The following is a 15349-nucleotide window of genomic DNA, read 5'->3' as shown; positions in this document are numbered from 1 at the left end:
CTCCCAGACTAGGAAACTTGATACACCCACGCCGCTTCGCTGCCGCCGCTGCGCAGGCAAAGATCCCCGCCGCCGTGCAGCGCAGAGCTGCTCGCACACCCGGGCAGGATGTGCCCGCCATGCGTCACGGTCCCCTCCCCCTCCCGCTTGAACGTCCACCCGCCCCTGCCGCCCCATGCACACGCACACACACACACACGTCTGCCCCCCTCTCCCTGCCCCCCTCCTCCACGGTCGCAGTCCTTCATTCCCCCTCTGGCACGCGCCCCCACCCGCTTCCACTGTCACACACTCGCTCCCCCTCCATGCCCGTCCCATGCTCATCCCCCTCCATCTGCACGCGCGCGCACACACACACATGCTCCTCGTCCCCTGGGCGCGCTCCCCTGAGCCCCTCCCTCCCTCTCTTCCCCCCCCCCCCCAGCCCCCCGGCAGATAGGGATCCCTTGCTCGGAAGCACCCCCACCCACCCACCCAGCCCATGCCAAGCCCTGCCCTGGCTCAGTGCCCCCAGTTGCTGAAGCCGATCTCCTGCTTGTATCTGTTGGTGAGCACGTTGGCCTTGCGGGTGAGTTTGGAGAGTACCGTGTGGAGTCCGCTCAGGTGATAGTGGAATTGCTTCTCCAGATCCTCCTCCTCCACCGCGGGCTCCGGCAGGCCCCGGCCAATGTCCCCGCTCAGCTTGTCCTTCTTCCGGCTGGCCTCCTCGGCGCCCTGCTGCAGCACCCCCCACTCGATGTCGTTGCGGATGGACTTGAGCAGCAGGTAATGGCTGTACATGTCCCTGCGGGAGAAGAAGGCGCCGGCGTCCCCCGGCGAGAGCTGGGGATCCCCCTCCCCGCAGCCGCCCCCCGAGTCCAGCTCCTCCAGCAGCAGCGGCACGTCCCGCAGCAGGCTGGGCACCATCACCGTCTGGTCCATGTTGTTGACGGCCCCGATGAAGCGGTTCATGGCGTTAAAGAGGGAGTGTTTCTGGCTGTAGGAGTCGCAGATCTGCATCATGTTGGCAGATGGGTGGGGTGCAATGCCAGTGATCACCGGGTGCCTGGGGAGCACGGACACAGCAGCTGGTTCCTTCTTCTGCCCCACCAAATCTCCTTGCAAGGGCCACCAGGAGCCAGGCCTTGTATCTCCAAAGCCTTCCCCCCGCTTGCTCGCTGCAACGCTCAAGGGCGGTTTGCTGGAATAGAGAAGGATAGATGCTGTTTAGATGGAAGGCATTTTGCGCCATGCGCCAACCCCCAGTTATCAGTACTTCCTCTTCCTACCCATAACCCTCTCCCAGAGCTTCACCTTTTTCTCCCCCTATCCTTCAGCAAACTCCTTCTTCACCCCCGTCCCCTTCAGCTCCCCGTTTTAATCCCAACCCCGCTCTGGGCTTTGCCTCCGATCTTTCCTCCTAACTCCGTGTACCTTCCAAGGCCGAGCCCTCCGTTCCTCCGCCCCCAAGGCTCCCTACCTCTCTGTGCAAATCTCCTCTGGCCTCAACCCTCTCCCGGTGGCCCCCTGCCCAATATCTCGCGGCATCCTTTATCAGCGCATCATCACCAAAGCCAGCAGCTAAGGGAGGCAACCGAGCTGCGTTTCGATTTCTCATTCAGAAGATGCAAGAGCAACTTCTTCCAGTCCACGCCCCACGGTTCAAAGAATGAGACTGGGGGATGGGGACGGCAAAGGGAGCGCCTCTGATGGCAGAAACACAACTCCTTGCAGCGGGAATAAATTAAAAGAGCCCCCTGTGAGCGTGACACGGCCACAGATCCATGCAAGCCGCCTCGGGAGCTCCCACGGCCATTCACCCCATCACCCGCTCAGATCAGGGGGACGCCGCAGGCAGCCCACACCCACCAAATGTCCTGTAGAGTCGAGCCTCACTGCCGGTTCTCTGGGTCTGGCTGCTGGTGTCCGGGTGTCCGTGCGTCACTGTGTCCCGCTGCGGCCGGTAGCCCTGCTCCCATTCCAGGAGGTGTATTTATAGCGTGTATGGTAAAATAAGGTGTTCCCAAGTGCCACCCCCTTGCAGTGCAGCAAGATAAAGGCGGCTCTGAGTGACCGCGAGTAATACCGGCTCCTGCTACAAGGGACGGGAAGGCGGCTCCGCCTCTCGCCTGACACCCATAAGGGGAGGGCGCAGCGCGCACCCGGAGGCAGATCCTGCCAGAGCTAGTGGCTGCGGGAGGGAAGCCGGGTGGGCGAGGTACCAGCTCCTGCTACAGCGCATCCCACCCATCACTCTACACCCCGGCCGGTGACGGGAAAGGAGCCAGCTACACAGCGGTGCGCAAACCCCTGTTTGCCTCAGGGCCGAATTTGGTCCTGTTTCCTCCGGATTGGATTGGTTTGTTATCTATAGCCACATCCATCCATGCCTATGTATAGGGACCAGCCGCTCCTGACTCAGTCCCGTAGGAGTCAGTGGGCAGAGCAGGACACAGCGCGGAGTGGAATGTTGACTCTCGCGCTGAATCAGTTCCGTATCGGCCGGATAAGCCATGCAAACAGTGGCAATGTGAGCCCAGGAGACAGACACCTCGGGCAACTGTCAGAGAGGCAGTTCGAGTAAGTACCCCAAGCATCCCAGCAGGATAGGTCTGGGCATTCGAAAAAGAAAACTCCCTCTGGTTCCCAGAGGGAACCAATTTAATAGAACACAATCTTCCTCCTCCTCCTTGCTCACACGAGGGATAGAGTGCAACATACCTTACGCCAGCTGCACCCAACCCCCAGGAGGAAAACCCCTAACACACTCAGCCTGGAATTCCACGCCTAGTCAACGAGCACACAGCATTCCCCAAACCATCCTAATCCTCCTGCTCTAACACAAATCAATCTTACTTCTCCTCCCCAGACTCCGAAAGGAAAATCCACCCACCCCAATCTTCGAATTCCCGCCCCCCAACTCCAGAGAGAGAGTAACCCACCCATCTTTTTTTACGTACACCACTTAGCTACTCTGCAGATAAGCACTTTATACATGCCGTGTGGCTGGATAGACAGCCCCTCTCTCGAGACAATACCGACTTCAGACAGACGTGCTACCGTGCTTCAGCGATACTTGTGTACCTTGGTCCAAGAAAGAACTGGATTGTGTAACACACGCAAATCCTCCCCATGCCCAGAGAGACAGACTGTTACACCCAGCTTTAAACCTGTTTCCTAAACCTCAGAGAAAGGGAGACTGTAAAACACCCAGTTTAAACTGCCTTTCGCTCCGCGGACCGTAATCCAAAAACAGGGAGTCTGGAACACACCCAGTTTTAAACCTCTTTCCCCACTGCCCAATATGTATGTTTGCACCTCAGTATGCGTCTGTAGCAGCAGGTTGTAACATGCCTAGTGGGAATGTATTTGGCACGGGTGATGATGTGGCTCGGCTCTGCTGCATTGTGGGGGAAGGGGATCGCAACGGGTCGGTCTCATATATCGTAGCGAGCAAATCGGTGGTTTCGCACGCCCTAGCTACATAGCCAGGCACGCCCCCAAGTGACACGCCGGCCCCGCATGCTGCTGCCTTTGAAGGGACTTTACAGCGAATGCGATTCCTCATATCGCGCTCCAAAGGGAGGGAGATGGAATCAGTAGCCCCACGGAGTGCACACGCTAACTCCTCGCCGGTGCTGATGCGCAGCCGGCGCTCTGACCCCCACATACGGAGGGGGTAATTAGCCGGGGAGGACACGGTTTACTCATCCGATTGGGATCCAGGAATGTAGTCCTTGTTAAACCGGTCTCTCTCGACCTGCTGTCGGCCTTCGCCCAACGGAGGAGATGGGAAGCGCTCCGCTCTGCCCAGCTGTGCCCTGAGCGGACTGGCTGACATTGGCATGCTGGTCACTGCCCCCAGCAGCGAGGGCAGAGCATTACAAAGCGCCGCTGTGCACCCCGAGACAAGGCGTTCCCTCCCGCCTGCTACGGCACGTTGCCCGGCTCCTGTCTACCTGCCTCCCTTCCCCCATCAAGCCCCTTGCTCTAGCAGCAGCGCTGCGCATTTGCAGCCAATCTGTCCAGCAACAGCCCGGCTTCCCTGCGTTGTTTTCTCCCAGCTGGGCAGCCCAGCCGCGGCTGCAACCGGAGCAGGCTGCACCGCGACCACGTGCACCGCCCTTCCCCCAGCCGGGCTGCAGCAGGCGCCGCTGGAGGAAGGGCATCTTAGGCCAGGCGCGCGACACGCCGCTCATTCCCCCTCCCCGCGGGAAGGAGGCAAAACCAGAACGCGCGAAGGGAGGGGGCGGGCAACAGGCGCGCACTCGACCCCGCCCTATCTGGCTCGCTGCCCGCGCCCGGCGACTTAGCGGGCTGCGCCGGGGCCGGGATCACCCCACAGCCTCACCTCCAACCTCAGCCAATCGGCTCGCGTTCCAGTAGCCAGGCTCCGCCGACATACGCTCGTAAGCAAGATTCGGCGGCAGCCAATCAGAAACAACACTCACTCCCCCCCCCCCCGCGCTCTCTCTCTCTCTCTCTGGCGACCCTGGTAACAGAGGCGGCCGCTGCAGGGACACGTGGGACGGAGGGAGATTGCCGTGCCGCGTTACCTAGACAACCGATCAACCACAACACGGGGCGGGGGCCACGAATGGGCGTCGATCCCGGCCCGGCGCAGGCAGGTCGCGGCGCCTCCGCCGCTGTGTCACAGTCGCCCCGCCGTGGGAGAGTTCAGTGCCCTGGGTCGCAGGGAGACTTTGCTCCCATCCTTGTACTGCAGGCACCCCCTACATTTCTGCAAAGTCAGGAGCACGCCTCGTGCCCGCACAGCTAGCGCGCACAGGACCACGCCTCAGGCCCACACGCAGCTCATGCACGCCTGGCCACAGGCAGAAAAGACACACAGCTAAGTAGAGCACTTGCGGAGAATGCACACACCCAGAAAAACAGCGGCCAGATTAAACGAAGACGTTGTCCTCTCTGACTCCTAGCCAACGTGCAAAAGCCACCCTGAACTTTCCGGTGCCATCTCAACCGCAGGGACAAACGATCTGTCCGCTGCCAGGAAGCACTAGCAAGTCAAAAACTAATTTTCCTGGATGTGAGCCGACGGCTTGCACTATTCAAATTCAAGTTATTGGGAAGAACAGATGAAAAACGACAAGCTGGCATACTGCCATACTGGCAGTTTACCCGTAGGCCACTGTGAAATGCACAAAGGTAAGGCAGAGTTATCGAACACAGAATGAGTGACCATAGACTACAGTGGAAAGAGAGAGACACAAAGCACAGTGCAAACTCAGGGTAGAATGACTGTGCAACCTGTGAGACAGAGGAGAGACTGAAATTCAACCTACATATGCATATATACATTTGGGATTTGGGATTGAAGATCATGGGAGAGACAGAAAAACCAGTCAGTCAGAAAGAACATGATTTCAACAGTACAATGAAATATATCTGATCAGCATGAGTAGCAGCAAGGCTCCCACACCCATCATTCCAGCTGACCCTGCTGCTATTCCCTGTGCTGCTGGTGGTTGCCTGCATCAGAACTTCCATACTGAGTTGGACTAATGGTCCATCTTGTCCAGTATCCTGTCTTCTGACAGTGTACAAAACAGGGCAGTTGGAGTGATCCACCTTTGTCTCCCCCTCCTAGCTTTTGGCAGTCAGCGATTTAGGGTCACCCCCAAGCATAGGGTTGCATCCCTGACCATCCTGGCTAACAGCCACTGCTACTCTGAAACCTATCCTCCATGAAGTTCTCTACTTCTTTTTTGAACCCAGTTATACTTATGGACATCACAATATCCCATAGCAATGAGTTCCAGAGGTTAATTGTGCACTGGGTGAAAAAGTACTTCCTCTTGTTTGTTTTAAATAAATGGTCAGTTTTCACAACGGAGAGAGGTAAATACTACTGTTCAATATATTCATTAATGATCTGGAAAAGGGAGTGAACAGTGAAGTGGCAAAGTTTGTAGATGATATACAATTCAAGAGAGTTAAGTCCAAAGCTGACTGCGAAGAGTTACAGAGGGATCTCACAAAATTGGGTGACTGGGCAACAAAATGGAAGATGAAATGCAACATAATGAATTTATATATATCTTGTATAGTCTGCCTGAAACTTAAATATGGTCAGCTAATTTTATATTTCTTCAGAATGTGTAGGCATGTGTCCAAGCCCTTGACTTTGGATAAATCTATAAAGAGGCCAAACTTCATTGGATAAAACACACAGTGCTTCATTTTTTTCTACTTCCTTATATTCTGATTGTTTTAATAGACAGTATAAACAGCCTCTTGCAGATATGCTATCATTTGATTATTGCAGCACTCCTGCATCAGAATGAAATAAGGAAGCATATGTTTATGACTTTAATAACATGCAATTATGAAGTACCTATAGGTACAGATATTGTATGTGTGTGCAATTCCTTCTTTCCTGCTGTTGGCAGAAGGTGATCCCATGCATTTGTGGCACAAAGTTTAATCCTCAGTATCATTTGTTTTAAATATTTATTCTTTAGGGTGAGACCAGTGTGATAGCTATGCGCTGCATTGAAATCTGGGAAACCCAGCTTGTTCCTGTCTTTATCTGACTCCTCAGTCCAGCAAGGGCTGGGAGCAATGAGGAAGCTCATGCATCCAGTATCTGGTGGTGCAGGTGTGCCTAACATCGCTGTACAGCAAAGACTTTTGGATAGATAAGGAACATACTGATAGGGAGGGTGCAAAGGAAATCCTGTCCAAACCTCCTCAACTAGAAGGAGAATTCCTGTCATATAAGGTCTTGGTGGTGGACATTAAAATGAAGGTATCTCAAGATTCCATGAAGATGCAAAGGATGCCAGAAGACAGAATAAATTCAATGTCTTGGTCATATCACCTTGTACTCTGAGCTAAAAAAAATTCTGAAGTTAAGCTTAGTGCGGTTTGTTAGTACTACAAGTTGCACAGCATCACATGTAAGGTGCCAAGAAAGTCTCTTAATTCCCAGTGAAGTCAATGGGAGGTGAGGGTGCTCAGCACCTTGCAGGATCAGGGTCTTTCATGGGAGACGTCTAAGAAACAGCAGGATCTACTGGAGGTGGTGATATGCATAGTGCTAAAGATAACTATATGAGGCATGCTTCTGATGTCCTCTGCTCTCGTGACATTAATAGTTACATAACATTTTTCAATAATAGGCTGATAAGCTTGGTGTCTTGCTTGAATTTCAGTATAGACCACACACTAAGGCCAGTCTTAATTCCCTCTTCAGTGGTAATCAAAGAAACAATCTTCATTAACAGTTTTGCCATATGCATGCCGGCACAAAATAGCAGTTATTGGCCCATTCCAACCCATGGCTACACTTCATCAGTCTTGAAGTAGTTCTGCTGCACGATGTTTGTAAAATAACATGAGGTTTTGTGGGAGAAAAGTGATTAAATATGTGCATGTACTGTATTCAAGTGTTGTATTTTTAGCCCTGGGAGTACCGCTTGGATAGGTTCTTCAATAGCAATATCTCATATGGCTTAGGCAATTGACTTTTTCTTGTAATCGGTTGTATATATTATGGATTATAGTTCAGTATAGCCAGGACCAGATTTAGGGGAAGGTGACCCAGGCCACCACCTAGATGCTGAGAGTGGAGAGTGCCAGGCTCGGGGTGTTGTTTTCGTTGTTAGCAACAAAAGGGAAAATAGATTGATTGAAGTAAAATGTTTCTCTAACTAATTTTTCACTAACTTCCTAGAATGTTCTGGACCTTTGTAGAATCTCGTGGAACCTTCCAGACTTTCTGAAAACTACGTTTTCCTTGAACCTCCTACAATGTTGTCAGACATGCCCTCATGGGTATATCAGGAGCAGGGCATCGTCGCTCAGTCAGTGAGATATAAGAACGAAGTGAGAGGCCAGCTGCGATATGTGAACCTTGTTTTATTTTATAATTGTAAAAGGGTACTTGTGTTTTAAGACTTGAAGAGTGTACGTAGTGACTAATAAAAGACATATTTAATGAGTCACCAGAGATATCGAACTCCTATCTATGCAACAATATAAAAGCAATACTGTTACTTCTTTTGCCATGCTTAACATGTAATGTTTGATGACTTTCTAAGACTGTGGAACATAGACTTTTGCTGTCCCTTATACTGTCTGTTTTTCCCCCTGTAGAAAATAAAAGATGCCCCTGAAGAAGCCTTCAGGAGCTCAGTATGGGAAGCGAAAAGTTCAACTGCAATCTAGCAAGGGGCAAATTTGATGGGAAAATATCTGAAACAGAACAACATAGACTGGGCCTTGGGCAGTAGCGATTGTCCCAGTGCAGAAGAAATTGAGGAGCAAAGCATAAATGATATAAATCCTATTACTAAGGAATTAGCAGATTTACCTGAAGATAAGGAATGGAAATGCGAGGAAAGTGATGGAGAATCATCCAGTTTTCCTGGTGGCGTAAAAGAGATCAGGGTTGGAAGGGACCTCAGGAAGTCATCTAGTTCAACCCCCTGCTCAAAGCAGGACCAATCCCCGATTTTTGCCCCAGATCCCTAAATGGCCCCCTCAAGGATTGAACTCACAACCCTGGGCTTAGCAGGCCAATGCTCAAACCACTGAGCTATCCGAGTGATGATAAAGAAAAATCTGGCTCACATGAAAAGGAGAGAAGCAGCAAAGAAGAATCAGCATCACACAATGACAGAAACAGCAGTGAGAAAAATTGCACACCACAAATCGATACATCAGATCCCACTTTATGGCCTGCAATCCTAAATTCTGCCGATATTCATTGTACAGTTTTGAACGGGCTGGGCAAAATCAAGGAGATGATATTTCCAGTAAATAATCAGATCAGAAGTGACACTTTTCAAAGTCACACTGTGAAAGAGTGCTCGAGAATGGTGAGAAACTGAATCAGCATTGGCTAGTTTCCTCAAAATCAACTGACAAAGTGTTCTGGTTTTGTTTCAAAATATTTTAGAAGAATGTCAAATCATTGCCTGAGCTTTCCAGGTACAATTACTGGCATAACTTAGCTGATACTCTGAAGCAACATGAAAAGTCACCCAGCCATTTTACGGCCCACTCCAAATGGATGGAGGTTGAATCCAGGCTCAAGCTGAATAAATGCCTAGATGCAGAAAACCAGCACATTATTAATGTAGAAACCCAGCACTGGAGGAACGTGCTCGAGCATCTGATCTCAACTACCCTCTTCCTTGCAAAGAATAATTTGGCTTTCTGGTGCTTATTGGATAAGTTGTTCACTGAACATAACAATAATTTCCTTGGTTTGGTAGAACTTCTTGGGAAATACAATGATATCATGTGTGAGCACTTACGTTGAGTAATTTGTAAAGAAGCTATGGACCATTACTGCAGCAAAACAATTCAAAATTAATTGATTGACCTTATGGCAAGGAAGGTATTCGATAAGATGTTAATGTGGCTTGGCAAAGAGAATTACTATGCCATAATAATGGACTGCACTTCCAACATTAGTCACAGTGAGAAGATATCATTTACATTAAGATTCGTTGACTATTAGGATGGCTGTATCCAAATAAAGGAACGTTTTATCTGTTTCCAGTCTGTGGACAATTCTACTGGAAAAGACCTAACAGAACTGTTTAAGAACATTTTGAATGAGAATAAAATAAAGTTCAGGAGTGCCATGGTCCAGACTACAACAACGGTGCGAACATGAAGGGAAGAAACAGCAACATCCAGGCAAGGATCCTTGTGCTGAATCCAAGAGCTTCCTTCGTGCCTTGTGTTAAATCATGCATGCAGATCGTGCATCAAAGTCATGAAATGGGCTACAAATGCCATAAAAATAAGGTATTCAAAAGTTCAACAAATGGGGGGTGAGGGGGTGGGGAAAAAACATTTCTCGCCTGGAGCGCCATTTGATCTAGGGCTGGCCCTGAATATAGTCAGCTGGTGCAGGTGAGGGGCTACTAAGTTTCATTCTGTTCCTATTTAATCTATATTTTTGGTCTCTGTGTACAGTTGTGGAATGATTACTTCACTTAGGGTGGCAATGCAAATGTATACAGTTAACATGTCCATCTCATCCCGTCCCTTTGTAACCTGTTGTCAAGGTATACTAAACTCGGACCCAAGAAAGTTTGTTGCTTCAAATCCAAAATGATCATAAGCAAATTTAACATTATAAATGATGTCTCTTGGTGAGTTTCAGATCATCAATACTGTAGTTTCAGGCACCGATAACCAAGGTCATGAGAAATCAGTTTAAAACGTGAAAGAAATTTGTGGACCAATTTGTCTGAGTCCTGCTGAAATCCAGGGGATAATTTGTATCTGTTCTACAGAGATTTAGCTACATCTCTTCTAGTTTTCACATAACTGTTTTTTATGCCTAATCCTTCAAGCTCTTTGTAAGGGGACTAGTTCGTATGCCAAGGCCTTATAGTATTATGCCCAAATTTGGAGAAAAAAAAGTGAGAATATTGCAATGCCTCTGTAACATAAAATAACTAATGCAGAGAAAACAAACAACAATAATTTAGCAACAGAGCACAATTAAATAACAATACTACAGTGTTTTCCTCAGGCAAAAATAATAAAAAAGTCTCACTGTACTAGAATGTCCTTGGAGTTAGAAGCAGCATTAGGTACACACACAACCCAAGGAGGTGGGGGCGTGGGAGTGGCCTCAAAAGTATGGGTCAGTGAGCAACATTTCACTTGTGTTGGTGGAGAGGAACAGAAGCTAAAGGTAACAGAGTGCAGAGTGTGGATGCACGGGGAGAAGTGACTCTGAAGAATGATCCTCCCAAGCTGATAGAAACCTCCATGTAAGATTCTGAGCAGGCTGGGGCTCCGTAGCTCAGAAAAGAATTGGGAATAGGGAACAGCTGTTCTCTGTGGCATGTCCCCCTTCCAAATCTCAACTGGAATGCATGCTGCTAGGAGAAGAATTAACATCAGCTCCATGATGTCCCTTCTCCATTGAATACAACTGTAGTGAACACCAATAAAAATAAAAATATTTAGTTAAATTGCAAAAGGTTTGTATAAAGAGCATTCCCTTTTGGTCTAATAAAGCATAGGCTGAGAGTCACTTGATTTTTGCATTCCTTGAGGAATTCTCAAATTAAATCTTGCAAGGGCGTCTTAACATTAAGATAGTGACGTGCTATCGTCATTTTGGATGTGCAGTCAGCAAGTGGGAGCATTTTTGTAGCATCTCCTCCTAAAGAGGAAGCCAACTTTGTGGAGTGGAGGCAAAATCTCCTTCTGTTTTTATTCCAAATAGCCTTTAGTTAGTCATCATTTATTTTCAGGTACTGGAATCAATCTTAAACAGTGCTCAACCAGCATTACAAGGACAAAAAAAATAAAAATAATAATAAACATATTGCAGAACCAACATGCCATTTGCTGCCATCATATTGTTCACTGTTTGTGTGTTATAGCCCTTCTCCCACTTTGTGACTTGTCTATGTAGACTGCTCTTTAGGGCAGGGATTGGGGCTTAGTCTATATTTGTACAGTACCTGGCACTATGGGGCTTAGTTCTCAGATTGCCCTTAGGCACTGCCATAATAAGCATGATAATTAATAGTATGGATTGAGCCGGAGAGCGCAGAATTGCCCAGAGATTTTTCTCTTTTTCATACTAATATGAGTTTACAAACAAAAAATCCCTTGGGAAGAACAGACCCCAGTATTGAGCATGATCTAGTCTTAGTTACACCAGCATAAATCAGGAGTAAATCCACAACATCAATGTTATTTCACTAGTATAAAATTAGTGCCGGGGAGAGGAGAACAAAGCCCCTTGTTTTTAATTAGCAAAACCCTTATTTGCAGGGATTTGTTTCATTCTGGACCAAAACATGGCTTGCAAACTCGTAGCTCAAGGTTTAAGGCATTTTTTTGAAGAAGGAAAAAAAAATCAATTTGGCTGTTTTCAAGTCTCCCAAAGCAGGGATTCAGGAATCTGAGTTAATCTGAACGGGGTTTGTGGAGATTTCATCCAGCCTTTCCTTCCGGCCATCATTTAAATCCCCTCCTACCATCCTCCATGCAAGCTGCAACGGCATCATCATAATAACCCTATGACCGAGAGGGATGAGAGTCTCCACCGAGACTGTAATCTCACTCTAAACAGCTCTCTAGCGGATGCTCATGAGTGGTGATACATCATGCAATTTTCTCCTTTAGAGACTCAGAGTGTCACCTCCACTGTGATCCCTGCCCTGCCTGGCAGATGCCAGTAAGTGAGAGCCCAAAGTTAGCCTCAGACCAGCGTTTCTTATGTGGCTGTGCACTGATGCTGCATGGCAAAGCAATGCTGAGTCTGCAGGCCAGCCTGCCTGCCAGTGATTAATATTTCCATATTGGCTATTATGCATTTGCTGGAAGCATTTTCCATAACATTATTTTAATATCTTTATTATTTCCAATATAGATAACAACATACATTTGAGTCAGAACTGCCCATTGTAATCACGCAAACATATGAAACAGGTAGTGTCATGCAGAGCTCTGTATTACCACCTATGCAGACTTGTATTTGTAATAATGTACACATGCTAACAAAAAAGCTATACATTTGACTTGATAAGGAACATTATTGGCATAATAAGGAACGTTATTGGCATAATAGAATAATCCCCAATAGACCTGTGTATTTCCATAATGCTATTTAATATGCACAGATGCAAACTAATGCCCTGATGATGGTTTTTAGTGGGCAGATCTATCAAGTTCTCACACGTTCAAATGCAATACTGTGGCTCTAAGAGAGGAACTAGCATGCAGCCTTGAATAGTGTGTAACTCCACACTAAAATGGTAACCCAAACACAGTTTACCCCACAGAATTTTTCCTTCATATAAAAATAAATGCAAACTACTGTATTTATATATTATTAACAGTTTGATACAAACCCATAGACATCCGGAACTTAGAGCTGAGCCTCCCACTCTGATGCTAACTCATATATCATTGTGTCTTCTCTCCCTCTGTCTAAAAGCATGATAAGAATGGAATGTCAACCTCAGCTTTTAAGTGCCTGAACCACATGCTGCCCTCAGTCCTGCTCCCACGTTCCCCCTCCTCTTCCATTCATTTGATTTCATTGACATTATGTGGATGCCACCAGGGATAGCATTTGCACCCCTCCCTTTCGTCAGTTTGTGTAATAACCTGAGCATTGTCTACACACAGGGTTTTGTATTTAATAATCTTCCCAGCTTAACTGTTTTCATCTGACTCTCCCTCCTGAACTGATAAATCTAAATTGCACATTTTTTGAACAGCTTAGCTTATATCTTGCAGGTATCCTTAAATGACTGCCTAGTCTCTTTTGTACTTGTCTAGCACCATCTACTGTAACTATATTATACTGTCTTCCCTTTCTTTCGAGACTGCACGTTTATGATTCCTTCAGGAGTGTGCACTGGGGCTAAGGTGTTCACGGCAAATCATGAAGTCTGAATCCATTTCAAAGGCCACATGCTCTTATGATAGAGAAGCAAATGCAACATGCACCCATCCTGTATATAGAATGACCTGTATTTGTCAATTTAAAATCAGTTTAAGTGAGAAGAGCTTCTTAGATCTGCCAGTTTTCTAATGGCAAGTTCTGCTCCCTCCTCAGCAGCTAGAGAGGACAGCAGAACAAGGGGAGGGGAGCATCCCAATCAAGAGGTCAGCACCCTTTGCGCACCACTCAGCCCAGATTCACTGAAAGCCACTGAGGCAGCGTGCACAAAAAGCTTTAAGAGCGGGGCAGGCAAGGCAGGGCACCCTCCTGTGCCAGCTCCACACAACAACAGATCTTCTGGCCACTGCCATCTACAATGGGGATGCTAGTTCAGCTGGGATTTATGCAATCTGGGAGCCTCAAAAGGAGCTGTGGAATGGGCCTGGAAGTGGGAGGAGTTTCCCAGCAAAAAATCCTGTCCACTGCTGTTCTGTTGGGTGTGGGACGGGGAGGAACTCCCCATAGAATCCTCCTTCGTGCCCAGCCCTACAATGCAGCATTGACACAGGGGACAAAATTTAGCTTTACATATTCTTATTACATTGTATTTTTGTAGGTGGATTTTGCACAGCAAAGGACTAGTACAGGTAGAAAGAGAACCGAAACCTCCTAGCTACTATGACTTTTATGGATTTGTATTATTATTATTTAGTGGCATCACAGTAACACCCAAAGGTCCCATCGTCCTAGGAGCTGTATGTTATGCAGCTTTCTTTTTAAAAATCTGATTAGCTAAAGAGTATCATTTCTTTGGATGGCAGATTTAAACTCATAATACCATTCAGTCTATTCCAGATATGGGATCTCCTGCATTATTAGTGGGATTTGTATAACAGCCACAGCATAATATATGTCATATATGCCTGGTGTGTGCACTTTTCATGGTGAATACCATAAACATGCCTTACAGAACTCCATTCCCAAATCACCAGGGTAAATTATTTGTTTTGATGGTGAGTGAAATATTTAGCTTTCTATGATTATGATAATTGTAAAGGGTAGAAACTGAGGAGATTTAGTGATTCATCTGGTAAAATATCATGACAATTTTGCAAGGCTGCCATAAAGGTAGCTTATTAACCTGATAGTGTTTCTTGATGGTGTTCTAAAAAGAGCTAAACTATGCATGCATTCCAGCCAAATGTATGCATTTGTTCTGCTGCAATGTTTTATCGCTGTTAGTGAATTTATCCTACCGTCCCAGCATTCTGTAAGGGAATGATGCAAGAGACTGAAGACTACTCTCTCCAGGATTACCTTGCATTTGCTAGTCAAAAATTATTACAACAGCATTTTCATTTGCATGTGTGAAGAGTCTCTGGATTTTCAGTAAATTTGTCTTTCAAAGCTGATTTCTTTGTCCGTCATCACTGGCAGTTTACAAGTGTTTTTTTCAGTTGGGGATGCTGGAGCAAATGAAATAAACCCACAATAAAAATAATTTTGTCCAGGTGGTGCATAAATCAGATGAAGAACTCTCGTTCTACGTGGCAAATGTAAAACATATGCCATGTTATTTAAAGCTTAGCCTCTTTATTTGCCTGCATGACAAAAATCTACATATGTGGTAAAACTGATGTAGGCAAGCAATAAGAATATTAGGAATAAAATATGATGTAGGGAGTGACTCAAACAGAGCCACTTACAGGGTCATGGCCATTCTCCATTTCAAGTGGGCATGGAAATACAGTGAAGGTTATTCTTCTCTAGAGATGTGCAGATAATAAACACCTGCTACCCAGATCTATTCTTTCCTTTTAACTGTTGATGTATTGAATATTTCTGGAAATTGTGGACAAGCTAGTGTCAGGCGATGAGGACAAGGGTGGTCTAGCCTAGTGGGCAGAGCAGGTGTAGTGAACCAAGCGTCGGAACCAAGGACTAGGATCAGAGCCAGAGTCAGTAGTC

At 47.1% G+C, this 15349-nt stretch overlaps 1 protein-coding gene and 1 long non-coding RNA gene across 3 annotated transcripts in view; one reads left to right on the top strand and one right to left on the bottom strand.

Annotated features, from left to right (window-relative positions):
- Window positions 1-483: 483 nt before the first annotated feature.
- MID1IP1 (MID1 interacting protein 1) lies at window positions 484-2347 on the bottom strand. Of its 2 annotated transcripts, none has more exons than XM_077807226.1 (2): window positions 1849-2347; window positions 484-1180 (listed from the first exon to the last, which is right to left on the bottom strand). In XM_077807226.1, exon 2 carries the CDS (start codon window positions 1000-1002, stop codon window positions 502-504), a length of 501 nt encoding a protein of 166 aa, XP_077663352.1. In that variant the 5' UTR covers window positions 1003-1180; window positions 1849-2347; the 3' UTR covers window positions 484-501. The 2 variants fall into 2 exon arrangements, with proteins under 2 accessions (XP_077663352.1, XP_077663351.1); XM_077807225.1 differs by lacking the exon at window positions 1849-2347 and adding an exon at window positions 1460-1651.
- Window positions 2348-4647: 2300 nt separating this feature from the next.
- The window catches only part of LOC144265069 (uncharacterized), a 40671-nt gene continuing 29969 nt past the window's right edge, over window positions 4648-15349 (top strand). Inside the window, exons 1-2 of the long non-coding RNA XR_013346164.1 lie at window positions 4648-5145; window positions 8098-9762. This is a non-coding gene — a long non-coding RNA (uncharacterized LOC144265069). The remainder of the gene's footprint in view (window positions 5146-8097; window positions 9763-15349) is intronic.

Source organism: Eretmochelys imbricata, chromosome 1 (genome assembly GCF_965152235.1).
Source record: "Eretmochelys imbricata isolate rEreImb1 chromosome 1, rEreImb1.hap1, whole genome shotgun sequence".
NCBI lineage: Eukaryota > Metazoa > Chordata > Testudines > Cheloniidae > Eretmochelys > Eretmochelys imbricata.
This window is presented reverse-complemented; position numbering and strand designations above follow the sequence as displayed.

What these genes read in the sequence shown, in the direction of transcription:
- MID1IP1 (XM_077807225.1), bottom strand. Translation starts at nt 1,527, where the DNA reads ATGCCGCGAGATATTGGGCAGGGGGCCACCGGGAGAGGGTTGAGGCCA. An exon ending in GAGGAGATTTGCACAGAGAG is followed by an intron (nt 1,181 to 1,459) that starts GTAGGGAGCCTT and finishes TCTCTATTCCAG; the next exon opens with CAAACCGCCCTTGAGCGTTG.